Genomic DNA, 16,217 nt, shown 5'->3' with positions numbered 1-16,217 from the left:
TCCACCACGTATCTCATGGACGGAACGGATGACCGCGAGTGACGTCACACCCTGGTTACAAGATTGACAGGTCGCTCGGCGAGCGTCGTCGGCATTCGGTTTGTTCGCGGCGACGCGACACTCGATCCTTGGGCCTCTGATTGCGCGTCGAAGGTGTTATCGCGACGACGGAGAACGGGAAGAGGTGAAGGGCGCCCGTGTACTACGTGCAACACCACCCTTCCCTTGCGCGCGTTGGTACGCGGTGTCGTGTGTCGCTGACGTTGGAGAAACAATCCGTGATAAGGTGATCGCCGCCGCCGTTTGTCGACGTGCGCGTTCGTGCTCCGATGCTGAAATGAAGCAGAAGCGCGTCATGTATGGCGACGCGCGGAAACTGTGCGAGAGACGAACGCAATCGGCCCCGTACGGGCCCAGCCTCACGTCGGACTAACGATCAATGGCTTTATTCGAGAAGAGATACACGAATAAAGTGTTGTTAGATGATACGGAGCAGCTGACCAGTGTCATCGAAAATGCAAGGACCATCGACGGACATACGGTATGGCCCGGGTATTCTCGCTCCCTTCTTGTCTGTTACGTCTCTTTCCCCTTATCTACATATATGTATACCTCCTCCCTCCCTCTCTCTCTCTCTCTCTCTCTCTCTCTCTTTGATTTATCCTGTAATCATCTCGATCTGTTTATCTCGTTAACTAAACCTGTCATTGTAAAAATTTTCCTTGAGTCTTGTTAAAAGCAATTATATTTTGTCATTGTGATAATTGTAGGTATACATACGTATAAATGCATGTTACTTGACAATGCACATTGCAGTTAGCTGTAGATGTTTTTTAATTCTATTTTTATATGCAGTCTTGCTATTAAATAAGTAAGGAACAATTTAAGAATTGTTGATTTGTATATATAGGAATACGTAATCAAAACACAGAGAGGTCCACTTCCCGAAAAATTCTGGCGAGTGAGCCGACGTTACAATGACTTCGTACAGCTCAACGCAGCTTTATCCATATCTGGCTTTGACCTGCCACTACCACCAAAACGGATTATTGGTAACATGGAGCCAGACTTTATAGCTCAGCGACAAATAGCACTGCAGGTTCATTTTAATATTGAGACGTTCAGTTTCGTGCGCTATTCATGCGAAATGTGAAGCAAAAGATAACGGTTTCCTTTTTTTGCAGAATTATCTAAACATAGTACTAATGAATCCTATACTGGCATCGTCACTTCCCATGAAAAAGTTTTTAGACCCCGAGAATTACACTGCACCGTTACATGGTAAGCTAATTTTTTTGCTGAGGCAATAGTATATTTTTTATACAATGTCCGCGATCAAATAAAGATAATTTTGAGGATAGAGCCTTCGGAGACAAGCATAAAAGTCCATACCATTTTTTATTTTTCGCTTTAATAGATATAACGTTTAACAGATTGAAATAAGCCGTCTAAAATAGACGGTGTTTTCCCACTGCGTGACTTGGATGACGCATGGATTGGGCCAATGGTTTGGCGGCGAGACGAGTGGACTAGCGAAGACGTGTGTGCGAGATAAGAGACGTTCCTGTTCGCTTATCTCGCCTGCACGCCTTCTCCCGTCTCGCCATTAAAGATCGCTCAATCTATGCGTACAAAAGGCACTGATTCTTCGCTTAAAAACGGTAATAAAATACTGAATTTTTAAACGTTTATACCTCGCTTATTATCGCGAAAAATGGAAAATGGTACACGACTTTTTTTTACTTGTCTTCAAAAACCCTCCCTACCTTTAAAATTATTTTTATTTAATCGCGAACACTGTGTAAAGAAAACTTACAGCAAAATGTACAGTGATTTCCACCAATGGTTGACTCTTCAGCAAAATATAAAAGTTATTTTTCTCTCTTTTTTTTTTTATAGAAATTGCACTACAACAAGTGTCATTAGCATTACGAAGTGATGCCAATTTCGAAGTATGCAAGCCCATCCCTGACATGGGATGGCGATTGAGAAAACATTATTATACAGTAAAAAACCGCCAAAATCCGAAACAAGAGCTTTTGTTGGCTTGGGTTGAGTTCGGCCCTGATAAGCACTTGCAAGATAAAGATATACAGGGGGTTTTCAAGACTTTAGGCTCTCTACGACACACTTACATCGAACCGATGGTACACCAGCATGTTACAGATAATGGGGCACTAACGATAAGAAATTTTTATTCGGCGGGTACGTTACGTGATGTCTTATGCATCACCAAGCCTAAGCAGCCATTTATAAAAAAGTATGGAAATCCGAAACAAATAAAAGCATTGACGGTACAAGAAATTGCCACATATGGTTATCAGGTTAATAATTATTACATACAAACATATATTCGTATAAAATAAAATGTTTTGAAATTACGACTTGTAATTAATAATACGATTTGCAGATATTAGAGGCTTTAGGATTTCTTCACGAGAAAGGATTACCTTACGGACATTTACACACCGGTAATGTTCTTTTAACTCCAAGATGCGCTAAATTATTGGACATAGAAAATGGGCTCCTAGGACTGCCAGCGTTCTATCGGCCTTATGTGGTTCAAAGGCGCAAATTACATGCAACGGTAATTGCATAGAGATAATAGTTATTTTATGTATAATTAATAATAGTAATTAAATATAAAATATTAAGATATATCTTTAAAATTTTAAGAGTTTTTTATTATTATTAAATTCGATATATTTTTTTGACAGACTCAAGTTGATGTATACTCATTTGGTCATGTTTTGTATGAAATGGCATTTGGACGACCACTTTTGGAGGCAACGTGCTCCGATTTGCCACATTGCGAAGCAAATTTGAAAAATTTGTTGGAAGTTATCTTATCGCCAGAAGCTTTGAAACAAGATCTACCAACAGTGGTTCGATTACTGGAACATCCATTCTTCGAATCGGCGAGGCGTGCCGCGTTGGCAATTGGCACTGTAGAAAAGCCGTACTTCAAACTGAGCAATCATTTAAAAGAGGCTTTACAAGAAGCTGTAAACAAAGCCGAACAACGATTGCGCGATGAACAGAAAGTCGCCCGACATCAGAAGAGACTTGTTAAGGTACAAGAAATGATGAGCTCGGAAGAAGAGATGAAGAAACGAAAGCATAAATTGGTGGGTACACAAAAGTAGAAATAAACTTAGAACGAAAATTGAATGTTGACCGAGACATAATTTTATCTTGTTATATTTTTCTGTTTACAGAAAAAAGAGCAGAGGCTGGCACAGGAACAACGTTCTTCCTCGCAATTGGGTACGAATGGGACGAAGCAAATAAATGGTAAGAGCCCAGAGCGTTCAGAGAGTCCAACAAGCACTTCCACGGCTACCAGCGTTGGAACGTTAACTCCTCCATCGCTTCGTAAGTCATTATAATACTTTTCATTGTTATTGTCGCTAATGTTAATTGACATTTACGTTGCTACATCTCTTGATTAGCTGGACACAAAAGTTGATGGCGCGTACTGAGGTCATTCCTTTCACGTAGGTCATTCGAGCATTCAGGTCTCTTTAATGTCTTTAAAAAATGTTTATAATTATCTTTATTTTTATTTTTATTTTGCCAGATTTTCCTCATCATTGTTTTACAGGGTTTTTATATAAAATGTATTTTTGTAATTACATGTTCAGTTTATTCGATTTATATTTTTTAGTATATATACAATTTTTTTAGTTGAAATTTTTAGATTAAAATGCATATATTATGCTATAAAAGGTTTACTGTCATTTTAATTTTGTTCACTACAGGTTCTGTGGAAATTACTCAAGTGAATGCAGTTCCTGGCAAAGGTGTTCCACCACCACCACCACCACCCTCGCTGCCACCGTCAAATGAAGCGTCCGGTGGTGCATCGAATAGTGTATCGAAATCGTCAAATGACCGTGCCGCTTTACTCGGAAGTATTTGCAACTTTGACAAGACTAGATTACGAAGAATCACAAATGGACATCGTTAGACATATTAGATATATAGGAAAAAGAAAAAGTCACGCTGATTTTTTTATTTCAGATTTGACATGACTGCTGTGCAATGTCGAACAAAGAACTTCCTCTGCTTGATTAGGACAAGATACACGTACCTGTAGATTATTATGACGGATCCAAAAGTTGTCTGAATGATAGCTGTATCGTGCTTCTTGTGACTAATAGTATTAAATATAATTTCTTTTCGATCGCGACACTTGCATTTTATGAATTTTACAACATATTTCGATATCTTATTTATTGACGCTCGCCATGTGAACAAGATTTTAGCTCAGTGCAATTAATAATGCATAAAATTTGTAATATATACATGATCGATATTAGTCCCGTTTGGCCTATTCTGCATTTTTACGAAATATAATACAACGCTTGCTTCGTCTATTATAGACTTGCCGTCCAGGAACGAGCCTAAACGTACAGAACAACCAATCAAAATATTAATTGCTTTGAAAAAATTTGCCATCTTTACGAATCGTCTCATGTCGCATTCTCTCATATGTGTATACATTAGAAATTACATGAAAAAATATAGTATAACGTAATAATAGGATTGTATAATTGTGCATATTACCTAATTTACAAAAATATGCGTACAGTTTATGCTGGGAGCAATTTGAAACATTTTTATATTTATTTTAATTGACTTTAATGACTACTCGACTGTAAACGAAGAATATACATTCGCGATATGATTATTCAAGTAATTCGATTTTTCTAGTCCAACATATCTCTACAGTTAATAGCATCATAGAAATTTGTAACATATCTTGTTTAACGCGGGCCAAGTTTCGCGATCGATTTTATATTATTATTAATCAGGACTTATTTCTCTTTATATATATAAATATGTATATCAAATTTGTTTAAATATAAAAAGAAAAATGCAGTGATACGCAATGGGGTGATAATACGTATGTATATTAAGTAAATCTTCTCTCGTTATACTCATCTACTGTTCTGTCTATTCAAAGTTTATGATATACATTATATATATATACATAGTTCTCGTTCGTATTCGTATATACAGTGCAATGCGAGGATCGTACGCCGCTTTTGTATCGCTCGTAAGACCGGAATGTCCAGTTTTACAAATTAAAAACGTGCCAAGGGATATGCGGTCTTCGTATTGATAGATATAGGCAGTTGTGTAGGTCCTAGTATAAAGTGTTTCTATATGTCGACATAGTCAAGTATATGTCCCGTATAATCGATTTGTCTCTGTGGATACTGTAACGAAGCCTGTAATATATAATCATACCTTTTAATACATTTATTGTCTTAGGTGCATATGGCAACTGTATAATTATGATTCGTGAAATGATTTCTGACGTAGACGATGAAGATATATATCAGACTATATATTCATCTTTCTACTTTTCAGGATCTATTTATATAAATTTTAGCTTCCAAAAGATTATCTATATACATTCAAAATAAGGAAATAAGCCCTCGTAATTTCACAAAATTATACGTTTAACAAACTCTTCCAAAAGGATTATTACTAAAATATAGTTACATTAATATATTTAGTAATATATTTTTCAGAAAAACGTTGAACTGAAGAAAGATAGAGAGTTAATGTTTATCAGCAACAAAAATTATTCACTTATGATAATAAATTGTGTTACACACAGATAATAAAAAAAAAAGAAAAAAAAATCAACGAACTCCAAGAGTCCTTCGTAATCAACATGATTTTTATTCATTACTTTAGATTACCTTTTTGCAGAATCATTGCCTTACACACATTTGTGAACAAGTAGTGTACATAGCATGCAGAAGTCGTGTAGAAACCTTACATATTCTAGGGAAGGGAACAAAGTTTACGTTTACTGTTAAGAGAAATGTCAAACGATGAAACAAGAACGTTTTATTTCAGACGATAGAGAAAAACGATATTTTAATACTTAATAATATATTCAACAAGTATATGATACATAAAAATTTATCACGTTCGAATAGCCCCAAAAATTTTGATAGCAGTGTGTATAGTATAAAAGTATATGTATTCGACATTGTGTATATACGCACACGCACGGGAGAGTGCATAGATATGCGATTGTCATAATAACAGCTGTTGTAACGACTTAAATATATCGCAATAAATATAAAAAAAAAAAAAAAATAATCGTGTGGCGAATAAATATTAACTCTTTTTTTCTCACAGATATTCAAATAAAATAGTAAAAATAGCTTCCTATCCATACTTTTGAAACAAGTTTGTATGCAAATTTCAAAATTACGTTACAACTTATGAGTATCTTCCACGAAGGCGCACTGTGCATCAGTTAATTACAGTGTTCGGTTATCTTAACTGCAAACGTGAATGCCTATTATGTATTTCCTAATAAAACAAGTATAAATAATTGGCACGGTGCTTGTAATAAGAGCGCGAAGCATGTAATTAATAATCGCCAAGTGGCCGCAATATTCGTTAATGTGACACCTAAGAATTCCAAAAATAAACAAATGGATGAGGTACTGGCACGATTTTTATGTAGTTACGTTGTTAAACCTCAGTTACATTACGTAGCTTGCACTTGTACTATCAAAACTTTTATTGACATCGTAAAATCATTGTTATAATTATTCGTACTATGTACATATATATGAAATATATATACAAAAAATCTTACTTTTACACGCGTCAAGTAAGCCATTTTGTATAGATGCAATGTAGATAATTTATAAATTATTTTACAAAGCGGAATAATAGACGTTATCCAAGAAATGTGTAACTCTCCGAGAAAGAATATGTATCAAAAATTTGTGCACTTTTCATTATAAATCTTAGACTCGCTACAAAAAAGTAATCAATTTTTTTTTGTTCGCAAATACGAGTTAATTTATAACTATTTATAACTTAAAAATTAAATATTTTTAAACAATCTCAATAATATATTAATTAAAGAAATATATGTGATTATATAAAATTGCAAAAGCAAGTGCACAGTTTTTTAGATACATTACGTAGGCGTATCAAATGATTTCTCGGAGAGTTACGCGGATTAAAAAAAAAAAGAAAATCTATGGAAACGTCATAATCCACAAAAATGACTTATACAATTGATGCTTACGTTACGTTATTCAATATTGTCAAAATACTATTACAATATACGGATATGCGCATTGAAAAGGAAACTGATTTCGCAGATTTACGTTTACATACAAATCTCACTGTTGTTGACGCATCAATTTCTTCATATATTTTTTGGCAAATTAAGGCTAGACGGAAGGACGACGGAAAAGTGATCGTCTTCGTCATAACTCAGCGTGAAGCTTTTCGGTAGCTGCTTTCAATCTAAAAATATCAAAATATTTTTTCGGTTTTAATTATTTTTACAAATTTTTTTTTATTTTTACAGGATGAAAATAAATTCAACTTCAACGTTACCTTGAAAGCTCTTTTTGAATGCGATCAGTTATCGCTTTTCGCGCTTCCATCTCACTCGCTTTTGACTCCCGGAGTTCGGCCAGCATTCCGCTAAAGTCTATAGGCTCACCGTAATTCATGGTAACTCTCTTTCCCACTTTAAGCATGTACGGCGGCTCGTTGGGAAGTACTTCATCCATACCAAGATGATAGATAGGAATTACGATGGGCGTGACGGGGGATTCTAATATTAATCTACCCACGCCCCATTTCAACCTAAACAATGTTATCAATTGTACGTTTTTGTTCATTACGTTATTTCCAACGTGGCTTCTGCAACATCTCGCAGCTTATCGCGTTGAAATGTGCACAAGCCACGTTATGAAAGTGTGGAGAATTCAGAAGGAAACTTGAATACGAACCTCATGTCTTCCTTAAGCATATTGACTTTTCCCTCAGGGAAGACGTGCACCCAATCGCCAAGGGCTAGCCTTTCGATGCAAAAGTCCATGGCTTCTTGGTACACGCCGTCACCCCGGACGATGGGTATGCACTTGCCGAGCATGAAAAAGTAGGAATGCCAGACATTCGTGAAACAAATGTCCTGCGCAGCTAGCGACCATCGCAGCTTATGTCGGTTGAAGCAATACCGGAAGTCCAGGGTCGCTAAATGAGAGATTTTTCTTAAATTCGTTCATTCGATCGCATATCGGCGTCGTTCTGAGAAAGAAAAATACGTCTCAAAAGAGGGACAAGGCGCACATGAATATCGAGGCTATGACTTAATTAAAAAAAAGAAGAAAAAAAACAGAAAAAAAAAGTTGCTTTTAATTATCAACACGCAATTAAACGCCGGGGACATAATAAGACTAAGAACAAAGAAACAAGGGTGAGATTGCGCTATCGGGTTATCGACAAACGAATGACGTAAACGCTATTCACGCTTATATTGTAACTCATTGTTAATTAAAACATGTACATATGTATACCGTCATTGTTGTTCGATTATACCAGATCGAGCAAGTCTCTCAGATAATCGTCTCGTTGCCACTTAGAGCCAATTATTAAATCTCGTCCGAGTAATCCAGGAAGAAATTAATTTATCGGTGCCTCGGTGCACGGTTGATAATTTTATCTCGAGAAGTAACACGATTTCTTTTTTTTTTTTTCGGTCGACAATGTGCCAAAGTGGCAATCTAATCATCAGGCCGACAACCGGATGGGCGTCCGAACTCGAGCCCGGCAGTGTTTTGTCCTTACGTCTTATCATGTCGCATCGTAAAGAGTGCCTCGAAGCGTTGTTGTTTTATTAGGCGGCGAATGGACGGACCGTCGGCGCTTTGCACCTCGGACGATTCGTACAATCGCGCCGGGCATTTTATTTCTCTCAATTTTCTCGAGACGATAAATCAGCCGCGCGCGAAACGCGGAGTTCTTAGGGCCTCGCAGGGGGAGGCAGGGGGGAGGGAGGGAGGCACTGATGATACGTTATTATGCGCAATGCCGTGAGGCATTTAATAAACGACGTGGAGGGAGAAAAAAGTCTCTTACCCCATATACCCGGATCGTCGAAGCAACTGTGATGATTCGACACGGTAATGAGCGGAACGTTTTTCGGCCGGAGGTCTAAGGCGCGCACGATAATGTGCTTGTTGTACACCGTCGTTTTGTTCAGCCATTCTTAAATGCAGAAGAGAGAGATTCTTTGTTAGATTAGGCCAGATGTAACGGGACTCGGTCGCCAAGTTAAATAAAGTTGCCAAGAAATTGGAGCAATCGGCCCTTGAGAAATTGCAACTTTTTGTTGGATCGAGCATGCTCCGATTTCAATCGCCTTACGTTGCGGTTATCACGACGCTACCTGTAATTGCCCGTTACGTCTAGAATCATTTCGAATTACGTAAACAGATAGAGAAAAAGAGACAGAGAAAGAAAGAGAGAGAGAGAGGGAGAAAGAAACTTAATGATGCCTAATGGTTCGCTATGATTGAAGCCAACGACGGTTAACACGTTATCCACGAGTAAAAACAACGCGAGGCGTCTGCGGACTTGGAAAAAAAAAAAAAAGGCGCAGCAAAACGATCGGCGGTCAGCGCTGTTATTGAATTACATATTAAATCGCCGTGACTACGTCATCACAAGACCGTGTCGCAAGTACAATCTCAGGAGGCAACCTTTAGAACTGCGGCACGAGCAAGTTTATACGCAAATACATAAATTACCATAATGTTTATCGAATTAATTCCGGCGAGCAATCCGTGAAAATACGATTCGTGCGAAATGCGTTTACATAATTTTCACGCGAATCGCGAAACATTATCGTGCGTAACAAGAAGTCAAGATAAACAGCAGCGTTACGTTAAAAATGAGCTTGTCATGCAAAAAATTTTATCGAAACGTAAAAGGCCAATTTGCGTCGACGTCAAAGGAAGGGAACTGAAGCCGAGACCGACAATTAGCTCTCATTAATCGCTATTCATCAGATATGTAATTTCGTTATTACTTTACATCGCACGAGAAAAACGTTCGGCAACAATCGGAGGTGATTTCCGCGAGGTATCGAGGACGTGGTTTTCAAAATTTTACTCGTTTGTAAAGCGCGGTGCATATAAGGAACGTTGCGCGAGAGACGGGTCCATTCAGCGAGCAGTCACTATAATTAACGACGATGATTGATGACGATACAATGACTTTGACCTCTTCCTCTCTGCTTCTCTCCGGCGGAACGATATCGGCGAATCGTTCACCTTCAGCACTTGGTATCGTAACTCGCGTGACTTGCGTTCGGATGCACTCAGCGTAGTGCACGGGCGCACTCCGCGGTGACCCGCGAACCCGACGTTTCTTTTCCTCCCCGAGACGACGTCGACGTTCAGCGACCAGCTCGGAAAAAATTCGCGGACCGCGGCAGGCGATGCGTACATATTTTTATTTAACCTTCGTGCACGTCCCGCGCGACCGAGCACGGCCGATGGTCACGGGTACTCGTGGCGCACGAGGAGATTCGCGCACCTACCTGCCGTCGCCTGTCGTCGACCGGGGTCGGCCCGGGTGCTGCCCGTGATCGAGACGCGGCTCCCGTCGCCCGGGAACTCGTGCCGGGCGAATTCCGCGCGCGGGCCGGCGGCGTGCCTCTTACCTATGATGATTTTCGAAAAAATGCCCACCGCCGCGAAGGTTATGCTGCTCGCGATGTTCCACAACCGGGACGGGTTCCGTAGTTTTGGTATGATCCACTTGATGTCGTATACCATCGCGTCGTAGGCCACCACCGTGCCCGGCGAGTGAGGAGAACGGACGGCGGCGCGGCGGTTGTCTGAACGATCGGGAAACGGCTTCCCCGCGCTAGATCGTCCGGTCTTTCGTAACGCGCGGCAGCCATCTTCCTGGCGAGTCCACGAGCCATGTTTCGCTTCCACGAGTCACGTGGCCGCGCGTCCACTCCATCGACGCCACACCTGACTTCGAGGCCGAGTGTTTCCGGCACTGGCGTTGCGGCAGCTTCGTCGCCGGTGGCGCGACGGTTCAAACGTAAAATTTTAGTTCGTGTTCCCTATCTCGCTTACTCTTACCCTCGACGCCGTCGTCGCCGCGCCCGCCAAAACTCTTCGACGAAGATTTTTATTCTGCCCTTCGACACGAATAAGAACAATGAGCCGCCCACGCTCGTAATATAATTAATACAACTGCTTTACTTTATCTCCTATTTCAGATATATCTTTTCCACGATTTAATTATTCCGCGATCGGACGGTCAGATATAACAGAGCCGGGACGCGCCTGCGAGAGACGGTCAGAAAGTGGAAAACGAAGAACGGATAACGTGGTGAACGCGGAATATTAAGCGTGGGAAAAAAAAGACGAAGGACGCACGATAAGAAGGAAGAGAAGGCGGATAGCAGGAGAGCTGCGAACCGAATAAATGAGAAGGACGCCGTTAAAAGGGCCGAGGCAGAAAAGCAGGCTCGCGCGTTAGAAATGTAAGAAAATAGAGTAAATTGCAAAATTTCAGTAAGAATTACGCTGGTACCAGCTGCCGAAATTAAATATCGCATATCGTCGGACTTCGAGGTCCATTACGAGCGGGCTTATCGACGGATCATAAACAGCCATGTCTTTCAGTTGACAGACACGCCACCGGCTGAACGAGACAAAGGGAATCAATTGGGGAGTCGAGAGGAACCGCGGGAGCGAGTTAATTGGCGAGTTCCCGGAACCCGTCCCGCTTGCCGAGCCATCGGTCCTCTTCTGGCGGACAACTCTGATAACTTTCCGCGAAACACGCGCGCGAGTTAACCGCGAGAGTAACAATCGACACGCGAGCCGTTGACTTGCACGTTCGTTTGCGATCGCGAGTGAAAATCTGTGAGCGCATGTAGGGAGCGGCGGAGAGAAGAGGAGAATTCGAGAGTCCCGGAGAAACGAGAGATGAGAGAAAGAAGAAGAGAGAGAGAGAGAGAGAACGAAGTCGGCGGACAATGATGCAAGAACGCGAGCCGAGCGATCGCCGGAACGATGGGTCGAAGAGGTGAGGGGGAGTGGAGAAGACACGGCAAGGAGAACGTTCAGTGGCATCCGCGGTGCGATGGAGTGGGGAGAGGCTCGCAGAAGCGACCGAGCAAAGTGGGAAGTTGGGGCCCATCAGCCAGTTCAGTCCGAGGCTCGCGGCCCGTATCGTGAAAAACAAGAGTGCGCGGGAATACGCCGCGAACGCGTCCCCCCTTCCTCGCTACCGGCGAGATCTCCGTCGTTTATTTTTTCGGTTTCGCGTGCATCGGATCGGTCCGAATCCAGTATCTGCATGACAGTCGGCAAAGTGTGGCCCGGCGACGTTCGTCGGTGCGAATCGCCGCGTGTAATCTCTCTCGGATCGTCGAAGGCTCGGCCGACAGAGTGAAGTCCGCCGACGTGAAGCTGACGTCACGTCACGAGGATAACCAACGACGCGAGGTTTTCGCCGGTGTCGCGCAGCTCGCGGATTCGCGCCAATTCGGCGGTTGGCAACGAGAGATGACTGACGGGTGTACGTCGAGTGCGGGTCGCGTTTCGGACGTTCGACGTGGACTCTCGCGTGTGTGCGGCGATGCCGGGAGGATGCCCGTTGCGTCGTCGTAATCGTTCCCCGGCGTTGCGCAGTGAATTCGCAGGACGACGCGACAAGTGCGGCAGTGGTGGCGATAAGTGCACGCTCGCGTGCCAACACCAGGCGATGCAGGCTCGCAGAAGCGACGGACAAGGAGGCAACCTTTGCTAAAGGTAAGGTACGATCTACGGTCGAACAGCTCGGTGCACCGGCAACGCGGTTCTTGGTGCCGATAAACCGCATCGCGAGAGACAAAAGTGCGCGGTAATACGCCGCGAACGCGTCCCCCCTTTCCCCCTTCCCCCCAACGAACGACGGAGAGCTCGCCGGTAGCGAGGAAGGGGGGAAGGGGGGACGCGTTCGCGGCGTATTCCCGCGCACTTTTGTCTCTCGCGATGCGGTTTATCGGCACCAAGAACAAAAAAGAACTTTTCGGTTTCACGTGCGAATATCCGCGCGAGTTCGTGCGCGCACGTGGACATTAGTTCAGCGTGCGTGCTGTAATCCGGCGCGCGGTCACATTCGTTGTTTTCTTTTTTTTTTTTTTCTTTTCTTTTCTTTTATTTTATTTTATTTTCTTTCTTCTTTCTTTCAACCCAGATCGTTAATTATTAGTATAATAATTCGCCGGCCGTCGGCTAAAGTTCGTCGGCCGTCTGTGAGTTATTTATTTCATTATATTTTTCACAAATTGTGCGACTTATTAATCTGATTAATTTAACGTTGTATCATGTATATTTTATATATTTTTTATTTCTTTAAATATTTTTGCATATTATTTTTTATTTTGAATTCTAACGTACAATTTTATTTTGAATTTTAACGTAAGGACAATTTTATTACATGTCTCACAAATTGTGAAATTTATTATTTTGACTGATTTATTGTTGTGTTATATATTGTATTATATATTGTGTTATATATTGTATATTATATTTTTATAACTATTGACTGTTAATCGAAATAAAAAAATAACTTCAGTGTGTGAAGAGAATAAAAAGCTGCCGCACGTCCCTGTAACCAAAAATCCTACCACAGAAGGAAGGAAGGAAGGAAGGAAAGAAATTAAAGAAGGAAGGAAGGAAGGAAGGAAGGAAGGACGAAACGACAGACATCCCGCTGTGATTCAGACCCAAATATATGTAAAACATACTGTTCGCCGGCCGTCGGCTAAAGTTCGTCGGCCGTCTGTGAGTTATTTATTTTTATTACATTTTTTACAAATTTTGCTTATTAATTAATTTTGTATTTGGGTGGGATGTATTTGCTCGTATTGTTCGTTTAAAAAAAAAAAGACAAAAAACTACTTTTTATAAAATAGTGTCAAGCGACACCGTCTTTATTTAGTATCGAGACGAGAGCCGGAAATGAAACTGACTCGCTTTTTTCAAGCGAGTCTATTTATTTATTAGGCGATGCTTCCCGAATTTTTTAAGTTTATCGGCCTCTTCCTTTGTTCGTCGGAAGAGCCGAGGCACAGGTGTTGTATTTTTCGCGTCTTTATTTACTGTCGGGTAATCGCTGATCGTTCGAGAAACATCCTTAACACGTTATTTAATAATACAGAATTTTGGCCCTACATTAATTCAACGGTCCGATATAATTTTTAAATGAAATAAAATTTGGTTTCGGGTTAGAAATATTTTTTTTTTTTAATTAAATAAACGTATGTCCAATAAAAAATTTTATTTGTCCACCTTTATAAAAAAAATTATTTAAAATTCTTAATTTTAAATTATATTTAATTTTAAATTATAAAATTTTTTATTAGACATACGTGGACAAACAAATGCAACTTAATTTTTAAAAAATTCTTAATTTGGGGGTGCCAGTATCACACACCTAATGCGTCGGGACTAGTTCGAAGACTGCGTGTCTCTTTCTCCTCGGCCTAAACAATAAATGCACCGCGCGCGTCAGGTGCAATTTTCCGCATCGATGAGCCACGCCGATGGCAAAACTTCGCAAAAGCCGATGCGCGTGCCCGCGAGAAACGTCTGCGAGAATCGTAGTTTTCACCTTTCGAGTGTTAGCCGAGATAAGTAAAACGCTCGTGCCGCAAGTGCGCTGTAATTACCGGTCCCGGCTCTCTTTTCCCGCCGGCTGTCACCCCTGCTTTAAGCGAAACGCGAAATAAGGAAAGCGGGCTACGCGGCCGCGCCGAGGAAGAAGCGGAAAGGCACTCGCGCGCGTAATTAGTACCTTTTTGCGTCATTAACGTTCAGGCGAGCGATAGCGCGAACGCAGGCATGTTAATGGACGCGATAGCGAGCGTGTCCGCGAGTGTTCCCCCTCACCTCTCGTACTTTATAATTCGTGAAACGACCAATTAACGTTCTGAGAGAAGAAGTAGGTGGTCCGACTCGCCTCCTCCCCCTCATCTCCCGTAAATGTAATTCTCGAACCTGCGTTTCGAAACGTTCCTCTCCCCTTCCTCCCTCCCTCCCTCCCGCGCAAGGTGCTCGCCGGCCTCCTCCAATTGTTTCACCGAAGTCCCTTTTCGCGGAAGAGCTTTTCGAGAAGATTAACCCTTAACGATTACGTCTGCGCGCGAACGCGAATGAAATTCTTAAGTCACTTTGACGACGAGCTCGGCTTGTCTGTCAAGCGGAACCTGGGTACGTTAATTAAATTTTTCTTTTCTGATTTTTAAATAAATTTTTTCAATTTTTCAATTTCTTTTTAAAAGTCGGGTTCCAGGTTCACACAGGTTGGTCGTTATCGTAGTTATTCCACTTTACGCGAGACAGATGAGCGGTTATCTTCTTTTACGATCTCAGAAGAAACCGAGCGAGGAAAGTTTTCCAGCGCGGAGCTGGCTAGCGATGGTGGTTCCGTTCATTGGGTTTATAGACCTAACAGAGGCGTATGATTAGATTTTATCGGATAGTCGCTACTGCTGCTTTTCTCTCGGCGATGCCTTTGGCATACGAAACGCTCGATTTTTCCTGGCGATCCCGAGCCAGACGGAAACTTTCGCGCTTTCGACGTTTACTCGTTTCCCGGGAGAGTATTTTAATCAACAGAAAATTTCTAACCGAGTCTCCATCGAGTCCCGCGTTCGCAAAAGCGTCCCCGCGATACGAGGCGGATTCGAGCGCCGGTAAACCGCAGATCTCGCTCGATCGCGGCGTTTGTTTTCGACGCGTCCGGCTGACGTCGCGGACCCTCCACCGATCGTTCGATCAGGGCCTTCGACGCGAGAAATCGAAGGAGGCGCAGGGCAGGCGGTTAGGAGAGAAGCCCGGTGCCCGCTTCCCCGCGCGGCTCTCTCGCGGCGAGCTCGAAAGAGGGCAAAACGAGCGTTTCTCGGCGTTCCCGGGTCGTAGGGTCGACTCGTCGGTCTCACGCGAGCCCTGCGTGCAACGAGGCCGGCGATGGGGGCCGTTCCAAGACGAATCGGCTGGCAACCGAGGTAACTTACGGTCAGGGGGATGAGACGGGGGATACGTATGTTGGTCTGTAATTAACATACCGAACCTCCCTTGAACCAGCGCGCCGGGCTCGGTCGACTGGCTCGTTCGTTCGTTCGTTCGCTCGTTCGTTCGTTCGTACGCTTGTTCACGGGGTTGCACGTACCGCGGCTTCGCGAGACGTATCTAGTAGTAGTACCATCCGGGATTCATTATCGCCTTGAAGCCGGCCGGCACCGACAGATTTCATATTCCCGGTCTGCTCGGTCTTTAATACGCGCGGGCGAGAGTTTACCCTCTCTCGCTATTAAACACGAGTGCGGCCACTCGGCTCGAGACGCGTAGCATCTC

The 16,217-nt window shown here is 42.4% G+C and overlaps 2 protein-coding genes and 1 long non-coding RNA gene across 7 annotated transcripts; 2 read left to right on the top strand and 1 right to left on the bottom strand.

Moving 5' to 3' along the window:
• Window positions 1-124: 124 nt before the first annotated feature.
• On the top strand, window positions 125-6,126 carry LOC139109150 (PX domain-containing protein kinase-like protein). Of its 4 annotated transcripts, none has more exons than XM_070667993.1 (9): window positions 125-541; window positions 911-1,099; window positions 1,185-1,281; window positions 1,900-2,324; window positions 2,411-2,587; window positions 2,718-3,128; window positions 3,219-3,375; window positions 3,453-3,518; window positions 3,762-3,901. In XM_070667993.1, exons 1-8 carry the CDS (start codon window positions 440-442, stop codon window positions 3,467-3,469), a joined length of 1,575 nt encoding a protein of 524 aa, XP_070524094.1. In that variant the 5' UTR covers window positions 125-439; the 3' UTR covers window positions 3,470-3,518; window positions 3,762-3,901. The 4 variants fall into 4 exon arrangements, with proteins under 4 accessions (XP_070524094.1, XP_070524093.1, XP_070524091.1 ...); XM_070667992.1 differs by having other exon boundaries at window positions 3,453-3,497; window positions 3,762-3,893; XM_070667990.1 differs by lacking the exon at window positions 3,453-3,518 and having other exon boundaries at window positions 128-541; window positions 3,762-6,126.
• On the bottom strand, window positions 5,708-10,835 carry Taz (tafazzin, phospholipid-lysophospholipid transacylase). 2 transcript variants are annotated; one of them, XM_070667999.1, is made up of 5 exons: window positions 10,511-10,821; window positions 8,923-9,051; window positions 7,794-8,037; window positions 7,393-7,647; window positions 5,708-7,299 (listed from the first exon to the last, which is right to left on the bottom strand). In XM_070667999.1, exons 1-5 carry the CDS (start codon window positions 10,623-10,625, stop codon window positions 7,260-7,262), a joined length of 783 nt encoding a protein of 260 aa, XP_070524100.1. In that variant the 5' UTR covers window positions 10,626-10,821; the 3' UTR covers window positions 5,708-7,259. The 2 variants fall into 2 exon arrangements, with proteins under 2 accessions (XP_070524100.1, XP_070524101.1); XM_070668000.1 differs by lacking the exon at window positions 8,923-9,051 and having other exon boundaries at window positions 10,511-10,835.
• A 194-nt stretch (window positions 10,836-11,029) lies between these two features.
• LOC139109153 (uncharacterized) lies at window positions 11,030-14,893 on the top strand. The gene is made up of 3 exons (XR_011546794.1): window positions 11,030-11,350; window positions 11,493-12,626; window positions 13,435-14,893. It is a non-coding gene; the product is annotated as an uncharacterized lncRNA (long non-coding RNA).
• The last annotated feature ends 1,324 nt before the right edge of the window (window positions 14,894-16,217 follow it).

Source organism: Cardiocondyla obscurior, linkage group LG16, assembly GCF_019399895.1.
Source record: "Cardiocondyla obscurior isolate alpha-2009 linkage group LG16, Cobs3.1, whole genome shotgun sequence".
In the NCBI taxonomy this organism is placed as follows: domain Eukaryota; kingdom Metazoa; phylum Arthropoda; class Insecta; order Hymenoptera; family Formicidae; genus Cardiocondyla; species Cardiocondyla obscurior.
This window is presented reverse-complemented; position numbering and strand designations above follow the sequence as displayed.

Excerpts from the sequence above, each read along its gene's own strand:
- LOC139109150 (XM_070667990.1), top strand. The coding sequence starts at position 440 with ATGGCTTTATTCGAGAAGAGATACACGAATAAAGTGTTGTTAGATGAT. Across the intron at positions 2,325-2,410 it reads TTGCCACATATGGTTATCAG|ATATTAGAGGCTTTAGGATT; the intron begins GTTAATAATTAT and ends TACGATTTGCAG. Across the intron at positions 2,588-2,717 it reads GGCGCAAATTACATGCAACG|ACTCAAGTTGATGTATACTC; the intron begins GTAATTGCATAG and ends TTTTTTTGACAG.
- Taz (XM_070667999.1), bottom strand. The coding sequence starts at position 10,625 with ATGGTATACGACATCAAGTGGATCATACCAAAACTACGGAACCCGTCC. Across the intron at positions 7,648-7,793 it reads ATGCTTAAGGAAGACATGAG|GTTGAAATGGGGCGTGGGTA; the intron begins GTTCGTATTCAA and ends AACATTGTTTAG. Across the intron at positions 7,300-7,392 it reads ATTCAAAAAGAGCTTTCAAG|ATTGAAAGCAGCTACCGAAA; the intron begins GTAACGTTGAAG and ends TGATATTTTTAG.